The 24,743-nt window shown below is 43.8% G+C and overlaps 1 protein-coding gene across 1 annotated transcript in view; it reads left to right on the forward strand.

The window, feature by feature from the left end:
- The window catches only part of RICTOR (RPTOR independent companion of MTOR complex 2), a 3,179,211-nt gene that overhangs the window by 1,110,996 nt on the left and 2,043,472 nt on the right, over positions 1-24,743 (forward strand). The window contains exon 18 of the mRNA XM_044069875.1: positions 16,837-16,938. Within this exon, the coding sequence (XP_043925810.1) occupies positions 16,837-16,938 (102 nt within the window). The remainder of the gene's footprint in view (positions 1-16,836; positions 16,939-24,743) is intronic.

Consider the following 24,743-nt stretch of genomic DNA (forward strand, 5'->3'; position numbering starts at 1 on the left):
TAGTTTTTTTCCTTACCCTTTTTCCTTGTATTCTAAAGAAAAACAAATGGTAGTATATATTTTTCCCTTATACATTTCGGTGTATTCTTGCCCACCATTGCTTGTAGCTTTAGTACCTTTGGGTACTCTGTTTGATCTTAGTTAGTAGTCTTTCTTTTTACCCCCCTTTTTCTTCTATACTCCTAGCTCTATTTGGTTGATATAGTTTTTGCCTTATAGTGTGTCTGTGTGTGCATGATTCTTGTGTGAATCATGTCCGATAAATGCTAAGGCACCTCTTGAGTTAAGAAATGTCTTGAATGTGGCCATAAATTGCCCAGGTCTGATGGGCACTCTCTCTGTGTTTACTACCTGGGCCTGGTGCACTTACTTGAAGTTTGTTCCATTTGTCATGGTTTCAGTGACCAAGCCCTGGTAGAAAGGAAAAACAAATTGCTATTGAAGGGAATGATAAAATCTGCCTTTGAGAAGGCCATCTCTTGTCATGATAGTAAAAATAAAACATACGTTTCTTCCCCATCCTCATCTTCTTCCACTTCAAATGCTGACAAATCTAGAAAAAGAGGCCGGTCAGTTCCACAATCTAGAAAAAGAGGCCGGTCAGTTCCAGCTTCTCCCTCTGCTCCGACGACCAAAAGACTTATAACTTTGGTTCCCTCTTCCATTGCAGAACTGGGAGTAACCTTAAAGGATACTTTGGCACCAACCTTGGTACCAAAAGTTTCTCTCCACTAGTGCTGAAGTTATCGGCACAGACCCAAGACCAGACCACAGCACAGATAGTCTTGGTGTCTCCTCCCATTTTGACACTGATGGCTTCATTGCCACTGCAAAATACTGAATACTTATTTCTTGATCATCCTAGGACCAGATATTCCCCATCCATAGATCCCTTTGCAGGTCAAGTACCTAGTCCATTTTTTGAATGGCCAAGATCCCCTTCTACCCAGTCAATTTGTTCCACCAAGTGTCTAACAGAATTGGATGTGTTGCGATTGGTGGATCAGCTCCTTGTGGCAAGGGGAATTTCAGGTATGTCCTCTGTTCCAGCCCCTTCCGGAGCTGGAGCCCTTCCTTCTTTGACTTCAACTACTCTTCCTCCTCCGACCTCCTCTGAGGCCTTGGAGATTCTGTCTCTGAGATTCCTGCTGACTGATGTTCTTCGTGTTTCACTGTTGCAGTCATCACATTTGGGTTATCTGCTTGCAGTAGCCCTCAGTCGGCCTGATTAACAAAGTCTTGGGTCCGGCGTCTGTTGCTGTCCCTTCTTCCGTGACGTCAGGGGTATAAAACATGCAGCCGACGCCATTACGTCAATCTTTCTTGCCGTGCAGTGCCCGAAGCAGAAGCAGTTTGCAAGTGCCAGTCGGCCGACTCCTGAAATTTTCATTTTTGAATTTCAGAACCGAAGTCTTCAACTAAAAGCTAAGTACCCCATTGGGGAAACTTTTTCTTGCTCTAAACTGATGTCAGTAAAAGTAAATAATTGCATTACTTGTGGAAAGCAAATACCTCATAAAGATTTTCATTCGTACTGTATTCCTGGCTTAGGCCCTGACCACAACGTACCTCGCTGTCGGTTTTGTGCCTTATTTAAACCACGAACTGTCAGTCGTCGGTATATTTGCGCTTCTAAATATTTTGGTGCTCGGTTCAATTATCCTGATATGTCTTCGGTAAGCCATCTGACTACCGACATTCTGAAAAAACACAAAGATTAAGACAGAGACAGACCGCCTAGGTCCAAAGCTGCCGACGATGCTTGTCCTTAGCCAGTCGCCAGTTCACCGGTACTCAGTGAGGTGCTTTTGCAGCCCCTAATACCCACTACTTCTGATTCACAGGCCTCTACTGAGACCTATTCGGAGTCCGGTATGCCACGAGATGCTTCAACTGTGGAACCTGCAGATGTCTCTACCTTGGATGGGTCAGGAGCCGCTGTGCAGGCACCGGCTTCTGAGGGTGTATTCAGGCCTATTGACTTGCTTATTAAACCGATACCATTTTCTTCTTCAAGGCCTAAAACTCGAACCATGCCTAGAAAACCGACGCCCAGACCACATGGTCAGGCCTCTATGCCTAAAAAACAAATTATAAAAATGGCTGAAGACCTTATTACTTTAATCAGGGGAAGCCAGCCTTCCCCCTCTAAGATATCTAGGATGGAGTTTACTTATGATACTTCTGACCAGGATTCTGAATTTTCTGTTTCTTCTGATGATCAGGATTTACTCTTATCTACCTATGAGGATTCTGATGCTGAGGACTCTATTCCCTCTGCTTCCCCTCCAGAGGATTTCTCTTTTGGTGAAACCTTGGATACTTTCAGGGAGTATTTTCGTTGGGAAAGTCAAGATTTCTCCGATTCTAAAAAGAGGCTTAGGGATTTCTTACTCCTGCCCCAGCACAGGCCTTTAGCAATACCTCCTGTACTAGACATTGTTGATGCCTTTTCAGAATCTATCTTGGCCCCTGATTCTTTACCTCCTGCTCCCAGGAAACCTGATAGATATTACAGGGTTCCTGACTCTCACAAGTTCCTTTTTAAAAATCCTACTGCGGATCCTGAGCCCATTTCACAGGGACCCAAGGGCATTAAAGCTACTACTGTCAAAAATCCTAGCCCCTCTGTTAGAGACTCCAGGGTGCTGGATAGATGGGATAAGAAGGTATAAACTTCTGCACCTTTGGAAATTAGGCCCTTAAATTGCCAGTTTCATATGTTAAAGTATCAGCAGCATATTACTGGATTGCTTATACAGAAAGTTATGTTGATTCCTGATTGTGCTGAAAATAAGGATTTACAGGATTTACTGCATTCAGCTGAACAAGTTGGAAAACATACTTTGCAATGTGGTTTTGATTCACTAGAGGCATCTTGCTAGGCTGCTGTAACTGGGTCTTTACTTAGAAGGCATGCTTGGCTTACGGAGCAATCCTTGCCAGATCATGTTAAAGCGAAATTACTGGATGCTCCCTTAAACCAAGACCGCCTGTTTGGCAACAAGGCAGAAGTTGTTTTTAAAAAGATGGAGGAAAAAGCTAAATCTATGCAAACTGTTAAAGATTTCCTACAAGTACAGGCTCCAAGATTTAGTAGGCAGTGGCCCTCTAAGAATTGGTCCTTTCCTGCCTCTTCCAGGCCTTCTCAGTCCAAACCCAGAACCAGCAGCACACCCAGGCTTCAGTGCCAGGGTACGCACAGGACTAAGCATCGGGGGGCTCCCACTTCCAAATCAGGGAGTAGTAAGACACCCCCCCCCCCATGGTAAGCTGTCTCAATAACTTAACTTTAAAACTTCCAAGCACTTTTCAACTGACTGCTCCTTTAGGGGGAAGGATTGCTATGCAGGCCAGAGACTGGGAACTCATTACCCAGGACAAATGGGTTTTAAATATAGTTTCCCAAGGATACAGATTTCACTTCCACACGTTACCAAACCCAAACGATTGGCCAGATCTACCCCCAAATCAATGGGCAGAGGCTCAAAAGCAAGTATTTTCTCTCTTAAGCATAAAGGCTATTCAAGCTGTACCAGAAGAAGGAAAGGGACAAGGTTTCTACTTCACTTTTCCTGGTACCCAGAAAAGACAATTCATGGCATCCTATCCTGGACCCTTCCATCTTAAACACCTTTTTGGTGATTCCAAAATTCAAGATGCTAACTCTTCACCATTTGCTTCCTATGCTAGGCAAAGATGCCTGGTTGGCAACACTGGATTTAAAGGAAGCCTACCTGCACATCCCAATCAGGGAATCTTGCAGAAGATATCTACGCCTCAAAGCAGGCTACATGCACTGTCAGTTCTCTGCACTGCCCTTTGGCTTATCTACTGCTCCCAGTGTATTCACAAAGTACCTAGCTCCAGTCATTGCTTTTTTCAGGCAAAGAAATATTCAAATATACCCATACTTGGATGATTGTCTAATTCAGGCCGAAAGTCAGGACATACTTTTGAATCATCTGGCATTTGTACAAAGGGTGCTAACTTGTCTGGGGTACACCATAAACAAAAAGAAATTACATCTGGTACCCTGTCAACAAATTATATTCCTGGGAGCAACTTGAAAACAACTTCCCAGATGGCTTTCCACACGCCAGCGAAACAAATTCATTTGACTACCTACTTCAAACAAGTGGCCACCAAAACCCTGCTATCTGCAAAGCAAATACTTCACGCCTTGGGGTTCATGGCCTTCTGCATTCTTCTAATTCCATATGCAAGACTGCATATGAGGAAACTACAGTGGTATGTAAAAAGTCTGTGGTGTCAACATTCTCAGGATCTAGAAGCAATGATTCCTATCATAGCTTGCCTACACCTAGAGTTCTTTTGGTGGGCAGAGGCCTGCCACCAAAACAAGGGACTACCATTCACACTACCCTCTGTCACCCAAACCCTAACAACAGATGCATCAGACTATGCATGGGGGGGGCTCACCTGTCTGGGAAGTGCATTCAGAGCAAATGCAACCCAAGTCAAATGCACCTGCATATCGATCAAAAAGAAATGTTAGCTGTACAGAATGCTCTGACAGCTTTCAAGGACCACATTCTTCCAGAACAATTAATGGTAAAGACGGACAACACCACTGTTATGTGGTACATAAACCTGTTTGCCTCCTCCCAGAACTACCAATTGGACAAGTTCTGCACAAGGACTCCCCACAAACAAGATTTCAAAGTGGATGCTCTGTCCTTCAGCTGGAAAAATCTATCAGTTTATGCCTCTCCTCTTCAAAGTACTTCTAAAGATCAAACAGGACAAAACAAGGACGATACAGATTGCACCAGACTGGCCAGGCCAACACTGGTGTACCCCCTTTTGCGCAGTGTGTCAGTGCTGATTCCATGGCATCTGCCTCAGACCCTACCCTGTTGTCACAGCAGGAGTGCCAGATTCTGCACCCTCGGCTTCAAACCCTGAACCTGGCAGCCTGGCTAATTACCTAATCTCTCTGTTACCATCCCTCAGTAAACAAGTGTTGGCTGTCATGTTTTAGGCAAGGAGGCCTAGTACTAGAAAATCTTATGCTGAAAAATGGAAAAGATTCTGTGCCTGGAACCAAACTCAAGGGATGGGCTCAGCAGCGCCCAATTTACCACAGATTATTCAATACTTAACTGAGATGCTTCACAAGGGTCTTTCTTTTTTCTCCATCAAAATTCATGTCTCAGTTCATTACAACACAGAACCACCCCTCTTCTCTCATCCACTGCTCAAGCAGTTCCTCAGAGTGGCCAAAAACTTAAGACCGCCCAGGAGAGCCCCAACTCCAGCCTGGGACCTTAACTTTGTATTGGAAAAACTCACTCTTCCTCCTTTTGAACTATCTGCAAGAAAAGAGTTAAAATTCCTTTCTTGGAAAACAACCTTCCTTTTAACAACCACTTCAGCAAGAAGGGTATCTGAATTACAGGCCCTTATTGCATTGGAGCCTTTCATCATCTTTCATGCGGACAGGGTGTCCCTCAGGACCAGTCCCTCCTTCATGCCCAAGGTGGTATCCATTGTGGCTCTAAATCCATTCATTTGCCAACCTTCTTTTCTAATCCACAGAACAAAGGGGAATGGGTACTGCATTCCGTAAATGTGCACAGACAACTTAGATTTTACTTGGACAGGACTAAACCTCAAAGGAAATCTGAACAACTGCTGGTGGCATTTGCTGCAGAGGCAAAGGAGAAGACTATTTCAAAGCAAACCATTTCTAAATGGATAGGCAATTGCATTCATTTCTGCTATATAAGCACCATGGAAAACCTGTCCCACAGGGGATTAGACCCCATTCAACCAGGGCTGTATGTACTTCTACAGCCTTCCTCAGAGGTGTCCCTACCAGGGACATCCTAGAAGCTGCTACCTGGAGTTCTGTACATACTTTCACCAAGCATTACCATTTGCCAATTTTCTCTAAATACAGAGCTGGTTTTGCCACTGCAGTCTTGCAGGGCCTTATAGCTGGTCCTAATGCTATCTAAATTCCTCCTCCCATTGTTTGCTATGGGAATCTACCCAAATGTGATGACTGCAACAGTGAAACATGAAGAACATAGTGCAGTTGTGTACACTTACCATAAATGTAGATGTTTGAGTGTATTCACTGTTGCAGTCCTGGTTACCCTCCCTCCAGCCCCCTGACTTCTTTTGGCTATACCTCTACTCTCCTTTACTATGCTTAAAAGCTTTTTGGTGTATTTGCTTTTTTGTTGGAGGTATAACCTTGTGTGTGTATATATATATATATATATAAGGCCCTGCAAGACTGCAGTGGAAAAACTGATGTAATGGCGTCAGCTGCATACTTTATACCCCTGACTACCTTACGTCACGGAAGATGAGACAGCAGCCGATGCAGGACCCAAGACTTTGATAATCAGGCCGACTGAGGGCTATTGCAAGCAGGTAACCCAAATGTAATGACTGCAACAGTGAATACACTCTAACATCTTAATTTATGGTAAGTGTACACAACTGTACTTTCTTTGTCTCTAGACCTCTTGGGGTCATGGCTATGCTGTCGGTTTCGGGGGGCAGGACTTAACTCCAGTTTTTTGGAGCCACCTATGCACTGTGGAGCTTTGGCATGGGTTAGCTTGACCCCAGCTTCAACCTCAGGGGCAGTTTTTTAGGAGTGGAGAGGGGGCCACGGGTCAGAGGCAGTCTTTATCGATTAATGGCCTCCTTCCTTCTTTAGGGAGACCAACTTTCCAGGCCATGGAGAGGGCTGTGTTCATTGTGAGCATTCAGTCAGCTCCACCCCTGTCGGAGCACTTTCCCGGTCCTTCTCCTCATCCAGAGCTTCAACCAATTCCAGCACCTGGACAGTGAGCGCTGAAACTGCAGGAGTAAACTATAGAGGTTTTGTCCTCTTCTGACACTTCCCCAGATCATCCCACTGAGGAGGATCCTCAGAAGGGGAAGTATAAGAGGAAACTCCTAGATTCCCCAGAGGAATCCATCATGGAGCACACTGATTATGATGAAGGGGAGGGTTCTCCACTGTCCCCCTGGAAGGTGTCTCCTTTGGAGACATCCTTAAGATGCTTAAGCAGAAGGGTGGCTGGACATCCCAAAAGCTCTCTTCGGAGTTCTCTGTGTAGCTGCAAGCTTTAGCTCTCGACCATCTACCTCTTGGTTAACTCCGCCCACTGATGAGCTCATTAAGTTGATGTTGCAACAGGCGTGGAAGGCTGTTGACGCCATTGAACCAATCCCCAAGAGACCAGACAGAATTCTAACTGCACCCGAGGATCAGCAGTTTTGGGCAAAGGAATTGGCGGTAGATGCCATGGTAGTAGCAGTGACCACAAAAAAGGAGCTGGGAGAGGAAAGCTCCACTATCCGTCCTCCTAATAGAGAGTCTCTGGCGATGGATAGGTTTGGCATGCGGGTTTACACTACATTGACTTTTGCATTATGGTCTTTGAATTTAATGGCACACTTCAATAGGCTTCAGAGGGATCTGATTAAAGAGTTAACAGATACCCTGGCAGGAGCCGTATCTGATGAAGTCCAAGATAAGGTTGCTTCTCAGTTGGCCAACGTAGAGTCGAATTCAAATTTGTCCATGAGACTCGTAGCAGATGCAGCCAAAGGGATGAATAGAGCAGCGGGATCAGGCATAGCCATAAGAAGACACGCTTGGATGCAGTTGTGTGAATTTTTGGGAGCCATTGAAGTCTTCATTCATCCATGCCCTTTTTGACAGATCATCCCTTTCTGGCCCGTTATAACTTTTGAGAAACTTTGTCCAGGTGTGAAAAGGATAGAAAGACCTTTTCTGCTGTGGGAGTATATTTTTCTAATCCTCAGTGGTCCTATTCGAGGTACCAGAGGAGTGGAAAAATGTGGTTGAAAAAGTCCCAAGGGCCTTTCCAGGATACATGTGGCAGTGGCTCCCCCAGGGATAGAGGAGGGAGCTTTAATGGAAGACACCATCCACGTGGCAGAGGTGGCCCGCAAAATCAGGGTTCCATGGATACTTTTCCTGGTAAACCCTACCAGTGCTCCTGAAAGGAGGGCCTGATTGCCTTCCTTTGGAGGCATTCGGGGGGGGGGGGTTGTCCCTCCACCATTGCACCTGGCTTCAGATAACTTCCAATGTTTGGCTGCAGAGGATCATAACCAGAGGCTGCACCTTACCCTTCTTTCTACACCCCCCCCCCCTCAAACGCAAGAAAATCCCCAATGTCCCACCCAGTCGGAGTGAACCCAGCAGTATTGGAAATGCAAAAGGTGCTAGAAAAAGTCATCCAAGCGGTCCCACCAGACCAGATGTAATCAGAGATTTACTCTTGTTTTTTTTTTTCCAATAAAAAGAATCTTGAGGACTGGAGACCAGTTTTGGATCTAAGTGTTTTGAACAAATCCATTCGACAGACAAAATTATGGATGGTCTTGAATCTTTCCAGGGAAAGACAATTGGATGTGCCTAATAGATCTCCAGGATGTGTATTACCACATAAAAATGGACAAGCGCTCCAGGAGATTCCTCCACTTCCAGCTGGGAGCCAGTCATTATCAGTTCAGGGCTCTGCCCTTTGGTCCCACCACAGCCCCCAGGGTGTTCACTAAATGCATGGCAGTAGTAGCTGTTCACTTGAGACTGTATGGATTCTGGATGTTTCCATACTTAGACGACTGGCTCATTATTGCTTCCACCAGGTATCTTATAGAACAAGCAAGATATTGTATTCTCCAGAATTGCGCCAACCTGGGGATTACTGTAAATTATGAAAAATCACAACTGACTCCAACACAAACTTTAGAGTTTATAGAAGCGGTTCTAAATACCAGTACTTGCATAGCCTTCCTACCTTATCTAAGATTGCAGAAGATCAAGGCCCAAGTGCAGAAAATTTGTCAGAAGCAAGAGAGTAGCTGCATGACTAGTCTTACAAGCCTTATGTTTGATGACAGCGGCCATATCGTTTGTTCCCCTAGCAAGATTTTGCATGAGAATTCTGTAGCGGCTTCTACCATGTCAGTGTTCCATACTGTATCAGCCACTGTCAGATAAGATTTTAATTACCAACCGTTGCAAGAAAGACCTAGCTTGGTGGATTCATTCAGAGGAAATTCTCTTGGGCTGCCTCTTTGTCCCATGTCAACCCCAGGCCATAGTGACCATGGGCGTCTCCCAGATGGACTTGGGGGCATTATCTGGACAAGACTGTCGAAAGCACTTGGTCCCCTTTGGAGGCCGACTTGCATATCAGTGTAGTACAGCTGAGGACAGTGCTTTTAGCATTGCAGGCCTTCCAAACTGCTCTCCCCTTTGGAACGATTGTGATTCAAGCAGACAATATGTCAGTAGTTTGGTACATCAACAAGAAGGGAGGAACCACGTTTTGCTCCCTTTATTGAGAAGCTCTCAGAGTTTGGCAGTGGGAGATCTCTTCCAACTGCTTTCTAATAGAAACGCGTATTCTGGAGAGTTCCAGTGTGATAGCAGACAAACCGAGCAGATGGATCCTCTTGCCTTGAGTAGTGTCTCAATCTCAAAGTGTTGTAAAAGATTCTTTGTTTCGGGGCCAGCCTTGCTGTGACCTATTTGCATCGCCTTTGAACAAGTGCAGCAGCTACTTAATCTCGGGGGCCCCGTTCGGGGAAGTCTCCAAGTGACGGTCTCTTGCACAATTGGCTCTTCTGGACTTTTATATGCCTTATAAGTTCATATGTAGGTACTAGGCATTTATAAGCCTAGTCAGAATGTGTTGGCTTTCGCCACCCCCTTAGATTAGTTCCCTGTGCCTCTGTCCAGCAGAGCCACTAAAGTGATCCCCAGGGTAAACTTTGTTTCCCATCCACTTGTCAAGGTTTCTCTTGAAGAGTGTTAGCGAGGGGCTCTGCCTAATGTAGATTGGAATCTTGTTCCAAAGCATGGGAAGTGTCCTATTTATTGTTGTGGTGAGGTTTAGATCCCTAGAGCGGGTGGCTCAAGGGGATATGGTTTTCTTTAGGTGGAGCATGTCCATCAATTCTGGGGTGGACATGGCCTTGTATGTCAGGCAGAGATCACCTCTGAGTAGGCAGTATGCAACCGAGTACAGCTGGAGTTTCTTCAGTCGAGCTGCATAGGCCATCTGTTTGAGGCCAGTGATCCTCTTGGTGAGGTACTTCTGTGTTCTTTCCAGCTGTTTCAGGTGTCTTGTAAGGTACATCCCAAATGGGGCATTGTACTCTATGATGGGTCTGATGAGTAGAGGAGCACAATGACCTCTTTTGATCTCGATGCGAACCCTTTTGTGATTAGGTGGGCCACACAGAAGGATTTTCTAACCACTTTGGCAATGTGATTATCAAAGGAGAGATTACTGTCTACTTGGGTCCCCTGATCCCGTATTACGTCTTCTGTATTTAGGGGACTACCACCTATGTGTTAGTTAGCGGGTACTTTGTTTTTTCCAAAGGGGATGACTATGCAGTTTTTGGCATTTAGCTTGAGGCCTTGATTTTGACACCAGGTATCTGTTTCAGTGAGACCCTTTTGGAGGATGTGTGTGTCAGCCAGAGAGTCAGTTATAGCCCCTAGTTTGCAGTCGTCTGCAAACTTGGTCGGCCATAGTCCTCCTATGCTTGCCTCTACCTCTGAGAAGTATATGCTGAACAGGAGGGGTCCTAGGACTGAGCCCTGGGGAAAGTCACTTGTTTCCGGTTTAAAGTCGGACCTAGCTCCCGCAACTCTCAACATGTGAGTTCTGTCCGTGAGCCTGTTGGCAACCCATCTTGTGACTTAGGGGTTTATGTTCAGGCTGGTGAGCTTGTCTATAATACCAAAATGGGGAATGGTGTCGAAGGCCTTTGCAAGGTCTGGGTAGGCTGTGTGTACCACCTTTCCCTTGTCTATAGCCTTGGTAACTGTCTCAAAGAAGTCCACCAGGTCTAGGAGGCATGATCTGCCCTTAAAGCCGAACTGGGTAGAGTCCAGTGTTTGGAGGTTTCCAATGTCTCTGTTAATGAGTTCCATGATGATGCACTCCATAGCCTTGCAGACCAAGCTAGTCAGGCTTATAGGGCGATAGTTCCCGGGGTCTATTTTGGCTCCACCTTTGTGGAGAGGAATAACCGTTGCTTTGCGCAACTCTATGGGTACGTAGCCTGTGGAGAGGCTGAGTTTGAACAGTGTGTTTAGGTGAGGAGTTAGTTTGTCTTTGAACTCGTGTAGGACGCAGCCTGGGACACCGTCCAGCCCCACTGATGCTGTGTTTTTGGCTTTGGAGAGGGCTGTTTTAACCTCAGTGTCTGTGATTTCAGTTGCTCTAAATTCTTCTGGTATGGTTATGGGCCCTTTTGGGGGTGAGGGGGAGGTGAAGTTTGCCCTGAACCTATCTGCCAGGATGTTGGCGATATCGGTCGAGTCATTGTATTTTGTGCCATTCTGCACCAAATCCGAGCAGATCTGAGCATTGCCACTTAGATTTTTGACATAGCTAAAGAATGCCTTGTGGTTATCTTTGGAGTCCTTGGCAATTTTTCTTTCGAAGCTCGCCTTGGATGATTTTATGAGGGATCGTAGTTTCTTGCTGATACTAATCAGGGATGTCTTCCCTTCGTGGGAAGACATCTTTTCTGTACTAGTTTCCTCCTTTTATTGTATGGCTTGTTTATGGCAAGGGTCCACCAGACTGGTTTCCTTTTCTTGGAGGAGTGAGTCTTGGTTTTGCTTCGGATAGCACGATCCATGCATTCTTGTACGTGCCCGTAGAATAAATTAGTAAAGGGTTTTGCAGCTTGGACAGCGTTTTCCTTCAACATGGGGGCTTTGAAACTTTCCACCTCGGTCTTAAGTAATGTGAAGTTTGCTTTTGAAAAGTTTTTCACGGTGGTTTCCTTGTCCGGGGGTGGGGTGGAATGTGGATATTCAAAGTGATATGTTTATGGTCAGATCTAACCAGCGAGGGGTTGACCTCCAGTGTGGAACACTGGTCGCCCATGTTGGTGATGACCAGGTCCAATATGTTGTCACCTCTGTTGGGAGTGTTGACCAGTTGATCCAGTGTGTTTTGAGTTTATAAATTCTAGGAAATGTTGGACAAGGGCGTTAGTACTTGAGTAGTTCTCCCCGTTAATGTTTGGGTAATTGAAATCACCAAATATTAGGGTGTTTGGTAGGACCCAGAAACGTGGAATGGGGGTCCTGGGACATGGTGGGTGATCTGTAGCAAGCTACAATTTGAATTGCAGTTTTGCCCGTTGTTAGCTGCACGTGAATGATCTCTTCATCGTGCTGTGCCACTAACCTGGAGGTGTGGGTATCCTTAATGAATATGGCTACGCCCCCACCTTTTATATTTCGGCCCGGATTCTGTGGCCGAAATGTATGGTATGAGTTGTAGCGTGGTAGTGCTGGGGTGCTCTCTGGAGCCTTAAACCAGGTTTCTGTTACTGCACATAATATCAATTTTCTCCATACTGAGGAGTACCTCGAGTGTGTGCATTCTGAGGTTTAGACTTCTGCCATTGAGTAGCATTACCCTCAGTTTTGTTACTTGTGCTGTTTACGGTGGTGGGTTTGTCTTTTGAGCCTTGCCTAAAAAGGCACTATGGGGGTGGCAAGAGCCTTGGCCAGTATTCGAAAGCCTAAGGGTGACAGATGCAAGCTGTGTCTAGCGAAGCAGTGTGGCTTGTCGAGCATGTCATCCCAGGCAGACAGGCACTGGATCCCCTTTGAATGACACTAGAAACTTAGGCATTTGTTGAAATTGATAATTTTTTCTTTATATCGTCGTATCATTCTTGGTGAGGGCAGGATGCTACTCAGGGTCAGAGTCATACAGGCCTGGGCTACGTGATCAGAGAGATCTTCCATGTCTCTTTTCATGTAGTCCATGGAGGGATGTCTCAGGTCATTCACACCAACATGGACAATGACAGAGTCGTATTTGTACTTGTTCTGGAGTGACTTGAGTGCTTGTGTTATGTGGCCGATCCTGGCACCTGACAGGCAGCTAACAGTAACCTTCTCCTTATTCAGCCTAGTGAGTGGGACATCAGTGTGCCTGACTATAGAGTCACCTATTACTAGTATGTTGGGTATGTTATTTTGCCTTAAGGGCTGTGATTGCGTGGCACACAAGTTTTGTGAAGTATGTGTTTCGTGGTTTGTGTTAGGGTGTGGAGGTTGCTTGGATGTCTGCTTTGGAGGTCTCTGTTGCTTTTGCAGATTTCACCCAATTCCATTAATTCCCCAATTTCTTAAAGAAAGCAATCAAGTTGAAGAGTATGGTAATTCTCATTACTCCCTTTTGGCCTCGACAGATTTGAATCCACTTTCTTTGACCGTATCTGATTCAGCGACTATGGACTCTGGACCCAGATCCAGATTAACTTATCCCATCCAGAGGGATTAGTTCACCCAAACCTTCAAGACCTCAAGCTCACTGCTTGGCTTCTCCATTTCCATTGATTGCCAGGTAATAAACTTTCTTCCCCAGTTCGTAGGATTCTTTTGGCCTCCCATAAGCCTTCCACCAGAAAGTAATACATTAGTAAATTGAAGAGATTTTCTTGCTGGGCTCGTGATAATAACATTGACCCTCTCCACTCCTATCAATAAAGTGTTAGAAGTTTTAGCTTTGCTGTTTGAAGCAGATGCCTCTTCCTCTACTATCAGGGATCAACTAGTGGCTATTTCAAATTTTCATTAATTTCTCATAAACTTTGCAAAGCATTCTTAAAAGGGACCTTGATGTTACAACCTCCGTATAAGGATCCATTTGCACCTTGGGATCTAAACTTAGTGTTACAGACAATATTGCATTCTCCCTTTGAGCCTGCTGCAGACTGCGACTTGAAATTCTTGTGTTGGAAAACTATATTTCTGGTAGTGATTGCTTCTGCCAGAAGGATTTCAGAGATTCAAGCTTTATCTTGTAAACCACTATATTTGATATTTCACAAAGACAGGGATTCCTTGAGAACGAACCCCTGCTTTTTACCAAAAGTGGTGTCAGAAATGGATATCAATCAGGCAGTGAGATTACCAGTATTCTTTCCCAACTTCTCAAATAAAGGAGAATACTCTTTGCATTATTAGATGTTCTTAGACAATTGTAATTCTGTCTTCATAGAATAAAAGACATAAGGAAATCTGATCAACTGTTTGTTTCATTTTTAAGTGCTAGATTGTGATGTGTTTGCTTGTAACTGAAGGTATTGTTTTTATTTTTTATGTATGTTTTATTAGCAATATGTATTGCCTACCTACTTGGGGCACCTGACATCTGGGGCAAGAAAAACTGAAGAAAATAGTGTTGGATGCATCTTATATACCCTTGATGCACTGACATCAGGGAAAAAGTGACAGCAACCGTCGCCGGACCAAGACTTTGGAACTCTGGCCGACTGCGGGACCGCCTGACGGCAGGATAACCCGTGACGTCGTGATCGGGGCCTAGGCATGGAATACAGTAAGAGTGGAAGTCCTTATAAGGTATTTGCTTCCCACAAGAAATACAATTATTAACTTTTTCTGACATCAGTCTGAGGCAAGAAAGAAGTTTCCCCAATGGGGTACTTAGCTTTATTGAAGACTTCGGATCTGAAATTCGACTTCGAAAACGTCTTTTATAGTGCGTTTGTTAAATCTAGCACAAAACCGACAACTAGTGACGTCATGATCAGGGCCTAGGCATGGAATACAGTAAGAGTGGAAGTCCTTATGAGGTATTTGCTTCCCACAAGAAATACAATTATTAACTTTTTCTGACATCGGCCTGAGGCAAGAAAAAAGTTTCCCCAATGGGGTACTTAGCTTTATTGAAGACTTCGGATCTGAAATTCGACTTCGAAAATCTCAGGAGTCGGCCGACCGGCACTTGTGAACTGCTTTGGCTTCGGGCACCAGGCGGCAAGAAAGACTGAAGAAAATGGCGTTGGATGCATCTTGTATATCTCTGGCGCACTGACATCAGGGAGGAAGCGACAGCAACAGATGCCGGACCAACACTTTGGAACTCTGGCCGACTGCGGGGACCGCATGATGGCAGGATAACCCAAGTGTAATGACTGCAGCAGTGTTAACACTCTAACATCTACATTTATGGCAGGTACAAAACTGTACTTTTTATTTTTAAGTGCTAGATTGGGTAAGTCATTCTCCGAGGTTACCTTATGTAGATGGCTAAAAAATTGTATATCCTTCATATACAACAAGACGAAAGTTGAATTGCCTGGGCTTGTTAGAGCGCACACTACTAAAGCCGTAGTTACTTCAGCAGTATTTCATTCTAAACCTTCCATGGATGATACATTTGCAGCAGCGACATGGGCTACCCCACATACCTTTATTACTCTTTAAAAATTGGATTTGGTCTGTAGGGGAAGATCGTCATTTTGGTCTCTGGTGCTCAGGAATGTCCTTCCATGAGTCCTTCCAGGTTTAAGGTAGCTGGGGACTGTGTCCTGTATGTCAAGGATAAATCACTATCAGACCACCAGCAGTCTCTCCTTGTTTAAAACTTTACTGCACTTCACCTTACTTCACACTAGAAATGTTCTTGCTCTCATCCAACGTAATTCTAAAACACTTTCTTCCTAACTTTCCAAACGTTGTTGCCTGTCACTATCTCCTAAAGGTTTACATCCCTCAGGACATATTCGACCAATGACTAAAAAATTTCCTCATTGTAAAAAACTACTACTTACTGAATTAACCTGATGTAATTTTCCTAATGAAAATCTTTTTTTTTTATTTGTGTATTATGTAACATCTATTTGAATTGTGCAGTATGGGTTTGTACTATACAAAATATGTATTTAACATTTAATTGAAATGTATATTATGGATTTGTGCTCTTTCTGTACTGTGTATTTGTATTTCTCTGGAGCTTTTCGCCCCGGGACTCAGTTGAAAATGGGTTCCTTGTAGCCCAATGGACTATCCTGGAAAACGAACTGCAAATAAAATAAAAATAAATAAATAATGAAAAAAAAGATTGACAACATCAGATAAAGAAGTTATGTACTTAATATAATGCTCTGTCTACATTCATTTGTCCTTGATTGCCCACCCTCCATCCCCCCTCCATTCAGTTTTTCTGGTGGAATGAATTATGGTCCTAGTTATGCAATTTTTCATACCTGACACCAGATATGGTCTCTACTGCAAACTCGATCTGGGGTAAACTGAAGAGGAGCTCTCTGTGTAGGACTTAAGCTTGAGAGTTTTTTGGTTCTTGCTGGCTGTTGTAACAGGTGAGTCAGTTCTGATAATCAGAACAGAACCCCATATGTCAAGGATAAATGAAGATCGACAACATAGATGGAGCTTTATGGAAAGTACAAAACTTTTTAATTGTATTGCTGGCACAGTTTTTTTGATGAATAATGTTCTTTTTTTCTGCAGTTTATTTCCTTGGTTAGTAATATTCTTAAAACTGCAGTATTCTTTGCTCTCTTTTTCTGAAGCTGATGAAATTGAGGACAGTGAAGGCAACCAGTAATGGTAAGATTTGACATCAGGCTTTTTTAGCAGTCGGGCAAAACACATAGTGCCAGTTGCTGACCTTCAACACTGCTTTGGTTTCTTGTTATTTATACCTTGGGTCCAATGAGTACTCATATGTGATAGTGGTCCGAAAGGTCAAGTTATACTAAGTTCACAATGTTTTTCATTTGTTGTAGAAATTTTTTTTTTTTTTTTTTATAGTTTAAAAAGTTAATATTTAAATAGATTTAAGCACAGGTCTCATTGCATGCTTCTTGGCTGTAAAGATTTCTAGTATATTAACTGCCTACTTTGTGTCTTTAGTGTGTTCTCGCTCATTTTGATTTCTGTAAAGATCAGCAAGTATGTTTCATCTGCATTTCATTCCCTTGGTGTTGTAGGATACAGAGGACGCTGTCATGTCACATGTAAGGGAATGTCAGGTTCTGAATCACAAAGACAATTTGGACTGGAATTGGACTCTTGTTGGGACCATTCTTAAGGTGATCTTAGAAGTATTAATGGTAGAAAGTAAAATGTATGTATTTGCTGGAAATTATCTAGAAAAGTTTTCATGCTTGGGTTTTGAAAATAAAGGATACACTGCAGTGGCATCGTGTGATATAAAGTGTTGAAAAATTAATTGCTTATTGTTAGCTGGAGGTTATTTATTCATTAAGATCTGAATAGTGAACTTTTTTTTTTTTGCCATTTTCTCTTCTTTCACCAGTTTCTGCTTTTGAATTTTGTCAGTCTACGTTTCTTGTGATATCCTCGTATGTCTTAGTGGCTTAGAACAGAGTTGGAGAGATTTTTAGCTATTGGCATTATATAAGATCGCTAACCTGTCCTACAAAAGACACTTTGCGTGGTCTAATGAGTCAAGAATGTTAATGATTATTACATTAATGTCACATTGAGATCCTGTTAATTTTATAGATACATTTTTAAGCTAAACATGTGGCTCCAGACTTCAGTAACACTGCAAATGTCAGTTTTACCCAAGCATTTAATGTTTAGTAAACATTACAATAATAACATCTTCTTGTTTAATATTCCATTGTAAAACATTCAGGTATATGTCCTAATTAAAGTGGATTTTGGTAACTATTTTTAAAAGGTAAGGCTTACAGAGTCTGAATACAATAATTATGCAGTATTTTCCTTAGCATGCTGCAATACCTTAGCAAATTAACTGTATCATAACATTGGGCTATATTAACTATTAGAATAACAGAAAGAAAAAAAGAAGGTTCTTCATGTTTCACTGTTACAGTCTTGACTTATGGGATTTCCTACTTTGGAAGTCCATGGTTGGCCTGACTACCAGAGTAAAAAATTCCCTCCTACTAAGGCTGGTAAATGCTCTACCCTGACGTTGGTACGTATAAAGGGATCCAGCTGATGCCATGACATCAGCCTTTTTTGCTGTCTGAGCCTGAAGCAGTAGCGAGTGCTTTGGTTGGTCCACATCTGAGTGAGAAATCTTCTAAAAGCTAAGTACCCCATTGGGGAGCTCTTTTCCTTTCATGTCAGATAAAGTTAACAACTGTCCCCACTGTGGAAAACAAATCCCACGCAGAGACTTTCATATTTTGTGTGTCACGTGCATAGACCCAAAGCACGATATTCTAAATTGCTGTCTGTGCACCCATTTCAATACCAGAACTATAAGGCGTAGGGCCGAAATTTTGTCTAAGCACCTTAGTCAGCAATCTGCGTTCCATCGTACGATGGCTTCTGATGGTCATCCTGAGACTGAACTATCTGTGTAAGAAGGAAAAAAGACCAAAACATAGAGCCTCAGGCAACACCAGTTCACCGTCCGCCAAGGCTTATCATTGCAGAGGAAGGTGAGGCACTTTTGCAGCCCCCTTCTGCAAGTGAGACAGTGGGTACAGGCCTCTGTCGGGTCCCTCTACTTCAGCACCTGCCTTGGCTTATGGTTCATCTGTCAGGTCCTGACTTGCTTTGCAGGCTGCAGCTTCCAGTGAATGATCCACAACTGACGACGCTTCCCCAGGGTGTCAGCCAGCAACCATTTCTTCCTTTTGAGAGACTAGCATCAGAGTAGCGCAGCGACACAGGCCCAAGACAAAAGCTACACCCAAGAAGAGCATGACCTCAGGACTTGTGTCTAGGCCTACTGGCTCTTGGTCCCCTGAATACCAGCAGGACTTAGGCTGGCCAAGGTCCTCATTTCTGTAGTCAGAGGCAGGCAATTTTCCCCTGAATTTTCACCAGGAAAAAGGAAGCGAGATCCTACTCCTGAGCCCCTTTCAGAACCCCCTGATTCAGATGAGGACTATGGATCAGGAGGATTCTGTCCTGGAAGATGAACCCCTCCTTACCTCCTTTGAGGATTCTGATTCAGCAGAGGTTTTACCTTCTGCTTCACCCCCTTGGGGACATTACCTTTGGGGAATTTTTCCAGTGGTAGGTACAGGAATACCCCCAATCAAAAAAGTGAGTCAGGGAGTTCCTAGATCTCCCACAGCGCAAACCCTTGGCTACTCCTTCAGTTTTGTAGGTGGTAGAGGATGCTTTCATCGAATCATATGTCAAACCAGACTCACTCCCCCCAGTCCCCCGAAAACCAGACTGGTTTTACATGGCACTGGACTCATAAATTCCTTTAGAGTAATCCCACTGCTGACCCAGAGGTTGTCACTCCTGGGCCCAAAGCAATTAAGGCTAGTGCCTCAAAGTCCACTACCTACAGACAAAGCAGGGCCCTTAACAGGCTTGGAAAGAAGGTTTACAATTCCTCTCCCTGGCCATGATGGTCCTTAACTGCCAATTCCATATAAAATACCAGCAGAGTGTCTTAAAAAACATGAGGAAAAAAATAAAATGTCCTCCATGGAGGACAAGAATGCATACAAGGAACTGTTGGATCTCTGCCACTCCAGTGCCCAGGTTACTAGAGACTCCTTGCATTGAGGGTATGATACCCTGGAGGCAGCTACTTGAGCTTCTGTGTCTGGTTCTGTTATCAGAAGACATGTGTGGCTTAAAGAGCTGACCGTACCAGAACAGGTCCAATCTACACTACTAGGTGCACACCTGGATAAAGACTCCCTCTTTGGACCTAAGGGTGAGACTGTCTTTAAAAAGATGGAGGATAAAGGTAAATCCATGCATGACTGTTAAAGACCTCCTCCAAGTCCAGCCACCTAGATTTAGTTGGAATTTTCCCACTAAACATTGGTCCTTTCTCTCACAATCTAAGCCAAGTCAGAGAAAAACCCGAAGAGAAAGGCCTCATAGACAGCAGCAGCAATCTCAAAGGGCAAGGCAATGGTCATCAGGAACACCCAGGCTGGGGAGTTTTAGGCCACAGGGCCCTCGCAGAGATCAGCGATGACTCATCCTCTGCCCTTTCCCCCATTCCCCACCCAACCCCAGGAAAGGTAGGAGGAAGACTTTCCCTATTCAAAGAGAATGGGCCCTTATCATGTCTGACAAGTGGGTGCTGGAAGTTATCTGAAACGGTTGCTGGCTCAATTTTAAAGAGCCATTAAGATTCTCAGATTTTCCCGATGTACCAGAAAACCAAAGAGCAGAGGCCATTTCTCGGTTTCAAAATCTGTGCAGACAGGACTCTGTGGAATCAGTACTGAACCACAGTTAGGAAAAGGGTTTTACTCCAAGTTTTTCCTGGTCCCCGGGAAAGACTGCTCCTGGCACCGAATCCTGAATCTGTCCATCCTCAATCAGTCTCTGTTAGTTCCCAAATTCAGAATGCTTACTCTTCAAAAGCTGCTCCCCATGATAACTCCTCAGGCTCTAATGGTTACCCTGGAACTGAAAGATGTCTATCTACACATTTCTGTAAAAGAATCCTGCAGAGTTTTTCTACGCTTCAGAGCAGGTACAAATTACTTTAAATTCTCTGCTCTTCCCTTTGGCTAGTCTGCTGCTCCCAGGGTCTTCACAAAATGTTTGGCCCCTGTGATTGCCTTCTACAGAATGAGAGACATCCAAATTTACCCTTACTTGAACGACTGTCTAATGCAAGCCACAAGTCAGTGAAAGGTTTAGGATTCACTGTAAATCTCAACAAATCCAACACATATCCTACCACCAGGATAGTTTTCCTTTTGTTTTTTTTGGATTCCTCCCTCCAAAAGACATTCCTTCCTCCAGACAAGGCTGCCTTTCTAACCCAATACTTCCAGGCCATTATGCAGAGACAATGCCTTTCAGCCAGTGAATTCCTCAGAACACTGGACTGCATGGCATCTTGCATACTAATAATCCCTTGGCCAGGCTTTACATGAGGAAACTTTAGTGGTACCTCAAGAATGTCTGGTGCCAACATTCACAGCCCCTGGAGACAGAAATTCAGCTAATTCTCAGCCTCAGTGAGGAACTGGCATGGTGGACATGATGATGTACACAGAACCAGGGTCTCCCCTTCAGGTTCATCCCTCAGCACAAACCTTAACCAAGGATGCATCGGGTCTATATTATGATATCGCACGCTCAGAACAGCGAATGGCACATAGTCGACCCCATGTAAGCAAAAGCTTGCAGTGTTGTAACCTTAGAACAGCAATTCTTTTTCCAAGGGAAAAAAAATCGCTGTTCTGAAACAAAACAAAAAAAACTGTAAAACATTACATAATGTGGGCTTAGCCACACTCAACGGGGCTGTGCCCCCCACACCCCCCCTACTTAAATATACCAACTTCGAGATTGCACTACAGTGCCGAAAACGGCAAAGTAGTGAAAGCGGCCAAGCAAATTCTTTCCCAGGGAAAGAATTAGCTGAAAAGCTGCTTTGCTATTTTGCCTTTTCGCGCGTTTCAGTTTGACAAAGACGCATTCGACAGTCTGCATCTGCGACAGCATAATAGGGAACCAGATGCATCAGACACAGCCTTGGGAGTGCCCATTCCCAGCACCTCCTGTCTCATGGCAAATGGGAAAAACAGTTCAGGCACAAACACACAAATTGAAAAGAACTGATGGCAGTACAAAAGGGCTTGATGGCCTTCCAAGATCACTGGAAACCAGGGGTCTTACTTATCAGAATGGACAACACAACAGTCATGTGGTACGTAAACAAACAAGGAGGCACCACTCCTACCCTCGCTGCTGTCTGGCAGTGTAGAGCTGGGGGACAGCAGATGCTATGGCGTTGCACCTTATGGCTCATTACCTTCCTGGGGCTCAGAACATTTTAGCAGACCGCCTCAGCAAACACTTGATGGATCCCCACGAGTGGCATCTGCATCAGGAAACATTTCTCAGCATAGCTCAGAAATGGGGATCCCCTCAAATAAACCTCTCTGCCACCAACAAAAACACTCGGCTAAAAATATTCTGTTCCAGGAACAAACTTCACACAGCCTGGAGGGCAGATGCCTTCTCGTTCTTCTGGAACCATCTTTTTTTCTTTGCATTCCCTCTTCTGCCTCTCTTTCCAAGAGTCCTCCTAAAAATCAAGGAAGAAGGACTGAGGGTGATCCTGATAGCCTCAGACTGGCACAGGTAATATTGGGACTCTCTACTAATGACTTTGAGTAGATCTACTAACTCATGAAAAGGGTAAACTCCTACACCCCAAACTGCAGACTCTCAAACTGTCAGCCTGGATAATTCAACAAACTTCTACCTTGAGCTCCCCCTGAATAGCCAGGTGCTTAATATACTCGGAGTCTAGAAGATCCAGTGCTCGAAAAGACTACTCTGTCAAGTGGAAAAGTTTCTCTGTTTGGTGTCAGGAGAAAGGCTTCAGCCAACATTGCATCTATCTTAGACTACCTGGCTATCTTGGTTGACAGAGGCCTGTCCTTCTCGTCTATTAAGATACACACCTCTGCCATTTCGTCCCACATTCCTAATCTTCCTCCCATCTTCTCCCACCCTGTAATGAAACAAATCTTTACTGGAATGCTTCATGTCAGACCTCCCAGGATGCAATCCACCCCTCCTTGTGACCTCAATTTCTTTCTAGAAACATTGACCTTAACCCCTCCCCCCACCTTTGAACCAGCTGCTTCCACTGAAATAAAATTCTTGACATGGAAAATGGCCCTCTTACTGGCCATCACCCCAGCTAGAAGGGTCTCTGAGTTGCAAGCCCTCGTGGCAGTGGAACCTTTCCTTATTTTCCACCCTGACAGTGTATCACTCAGAACTTAACCCTTCCTTTATGCTCAGGGTGGTCACAGACACTTCCCTGAACCAGGCCATAGACTTGTCTACTTCCTTCCCTAGGCCACAAAACCAAGAAAAAAGAATCCTTCATTCATTAGATGTACACAGGCAACTTCATTACTACCTTGACAGAACTAAAGCTGTCAGAAAAACAGAACTGTTTATCTCCTTTGCCTTAGGATCTGAAGGCAAACCAACCATTCTCCAGACAGACCGTCTCCAAGTAGATTGCCCACAGCATTTCCTCTTGTTACACCTACCATGGCAAGAAGCCTCCTGTATCAGTTAGGACTCACTCTACTAGGGCCACTTCTGTCTCCACAGTTTTCCTAAAGGGAGTAGCTAAAACTGCATTTTGGAAGCAGCTACATGGTCATCTGTGCATACCTTTACCAGACACTACCACCGGTCAACCTTCTTCAGGTCCAGAGCAGGGTTTGCCACTTCCTTTGTGCAGGACATCCTCTCCACTCCTTAATATTCCTTCCACCCTCTTCACAGTTTTGGGAATCATCCCATAAGTCAGGAGTGCAGCAGTGAAACACAAAGAACATTGTACAGTTGTGTATACTTACCATAAATTTAGATGTTCGAGTGTATTCACTGTTGCAGTCTCCTTTCCCTCCCTCCATCCCCCCATTCTCCTTACAGTAACAGCTTACTTTCCTGTCCTGCCCTGCCAGAGGACCCTGTGTGTGTGTGTGTGTGGGGGGGGCTTTCAAACACCTCTTACTCTTATTTAACCCCCTCACTTAAGAGACACCTATGGGGCTCCTACCTTCTAGGGGCAAGAAGAACTCATGGCATCAGCTGGCTCCCTTTATACCCAAACATGCCAACGTCAGGGTAGAGCATCCACCAGCCTTAGGAGGAGGGAATTTTTTACTCTCATAGTCAGGCTGACCAAGGGCTTCCAAAGCAAGAAATCCCGTAAGTCAGGACTGCAACAGTGAGTACACTCGAACATCTACATTTATGGTAAGAGTACATAACTGTACTTTTTCCAGCATTGTAGTCTGCAAGGTTATTTTCATTATCCCAACTCATAACAGAATAGGGCCATTCCTTTTTGCATCCCCTTTTATTTTCAGTTTACTGAAAAGTAATAGGCTATATTTACTTGTTTCATTTTTAGGCTGTCACAGTATTTGACTAGTATCCTCTAATCCATGGCTTTTTGCAAGACCTTCAATGTGAAATAATGAAAATGAATGAGGGGAACCCCTGTTAAATACATTTAATTTAATTTATGTTAATTCTGATAATCAGTCCACTTATTGCATTCATAAGAGAATTTTTAGATTATATTTTGCATTACATTTTTCTTTTCAATATACTTTATCAGGCTTCTAGGACATACTCTAGTTATCAAAATTTAAGCATGCTTCTGTTAAAAATAGGTCATAGTCCTTTTCTAGTTTTTCTCCTTCCATTTCACTTCTGACATATATAAAAATTTACTTGAGTTTACAGTAAGTATATGTAATATTTCTGAATTAATTTACAAAATAAATATGCCATCGTCTTCTTCAACTTTGCTATCACTTCCTCATCCTCCAACTTTCTCTTGCTCTTCTTAATAGCTGAAGGTTGACGTCTGAATTATCGTAATCCACTGGAATTATCCAATCCACAGCAGTACGTTTTCAGTGGCTATCACAATTGCCATAGTGCCTGATGTTTTTCATATTGCACTCAGAATACTCTGGTTTTACTAGATGTCTTCTCTCATAAAGTTAGTGACAACCAACACACCTTTTCAATTCCTGGTAATGATTTTGTGAAGTCTGTTACTATGCGCAATTAGTTTTCACACAACTCCAGTTAAGTCCAGCTCTCCTCCTCTTTCCAGCACTCTAGTCAGTACCAAATTCTTTCAAGAGAAAAGACACAAACGGCAGCTAAACCCTGGTAATGTATAAAAAGGCAAAATAAAGCTAAAATAAATGATCCAGTCACCACGGCCAGTTTAAAAAGAAAAAAAAACTTTAGTTAGACAAAAAGAAAAGATGAGTGCTTTCAGGCAGAAGCTGCTCTTCGGATCTTAAAAACACACAGCAAAACAGCACTTAAAAATACTAAGGAAACCTCAAAGCATAAGAAGTTGCCCAATGGACACATAATATCAATTAAACAATCT

The sequence above is a fragment of the Protopterus annectens genome, chromosome 1.part0, assembly GCF_019279795.1.
Source record: "Protopterus annectens isolate FY-2018-M chromosome 1.part0, PAN1.0, whole genome shotgun sequence".
Classification (NCBI taxonomy): domain Eukaryota; kingdom Metazoa; phylum Chordata; order Ceratodontiformes; family Protopteridae; genus Protopterus; species Protopterus annectens.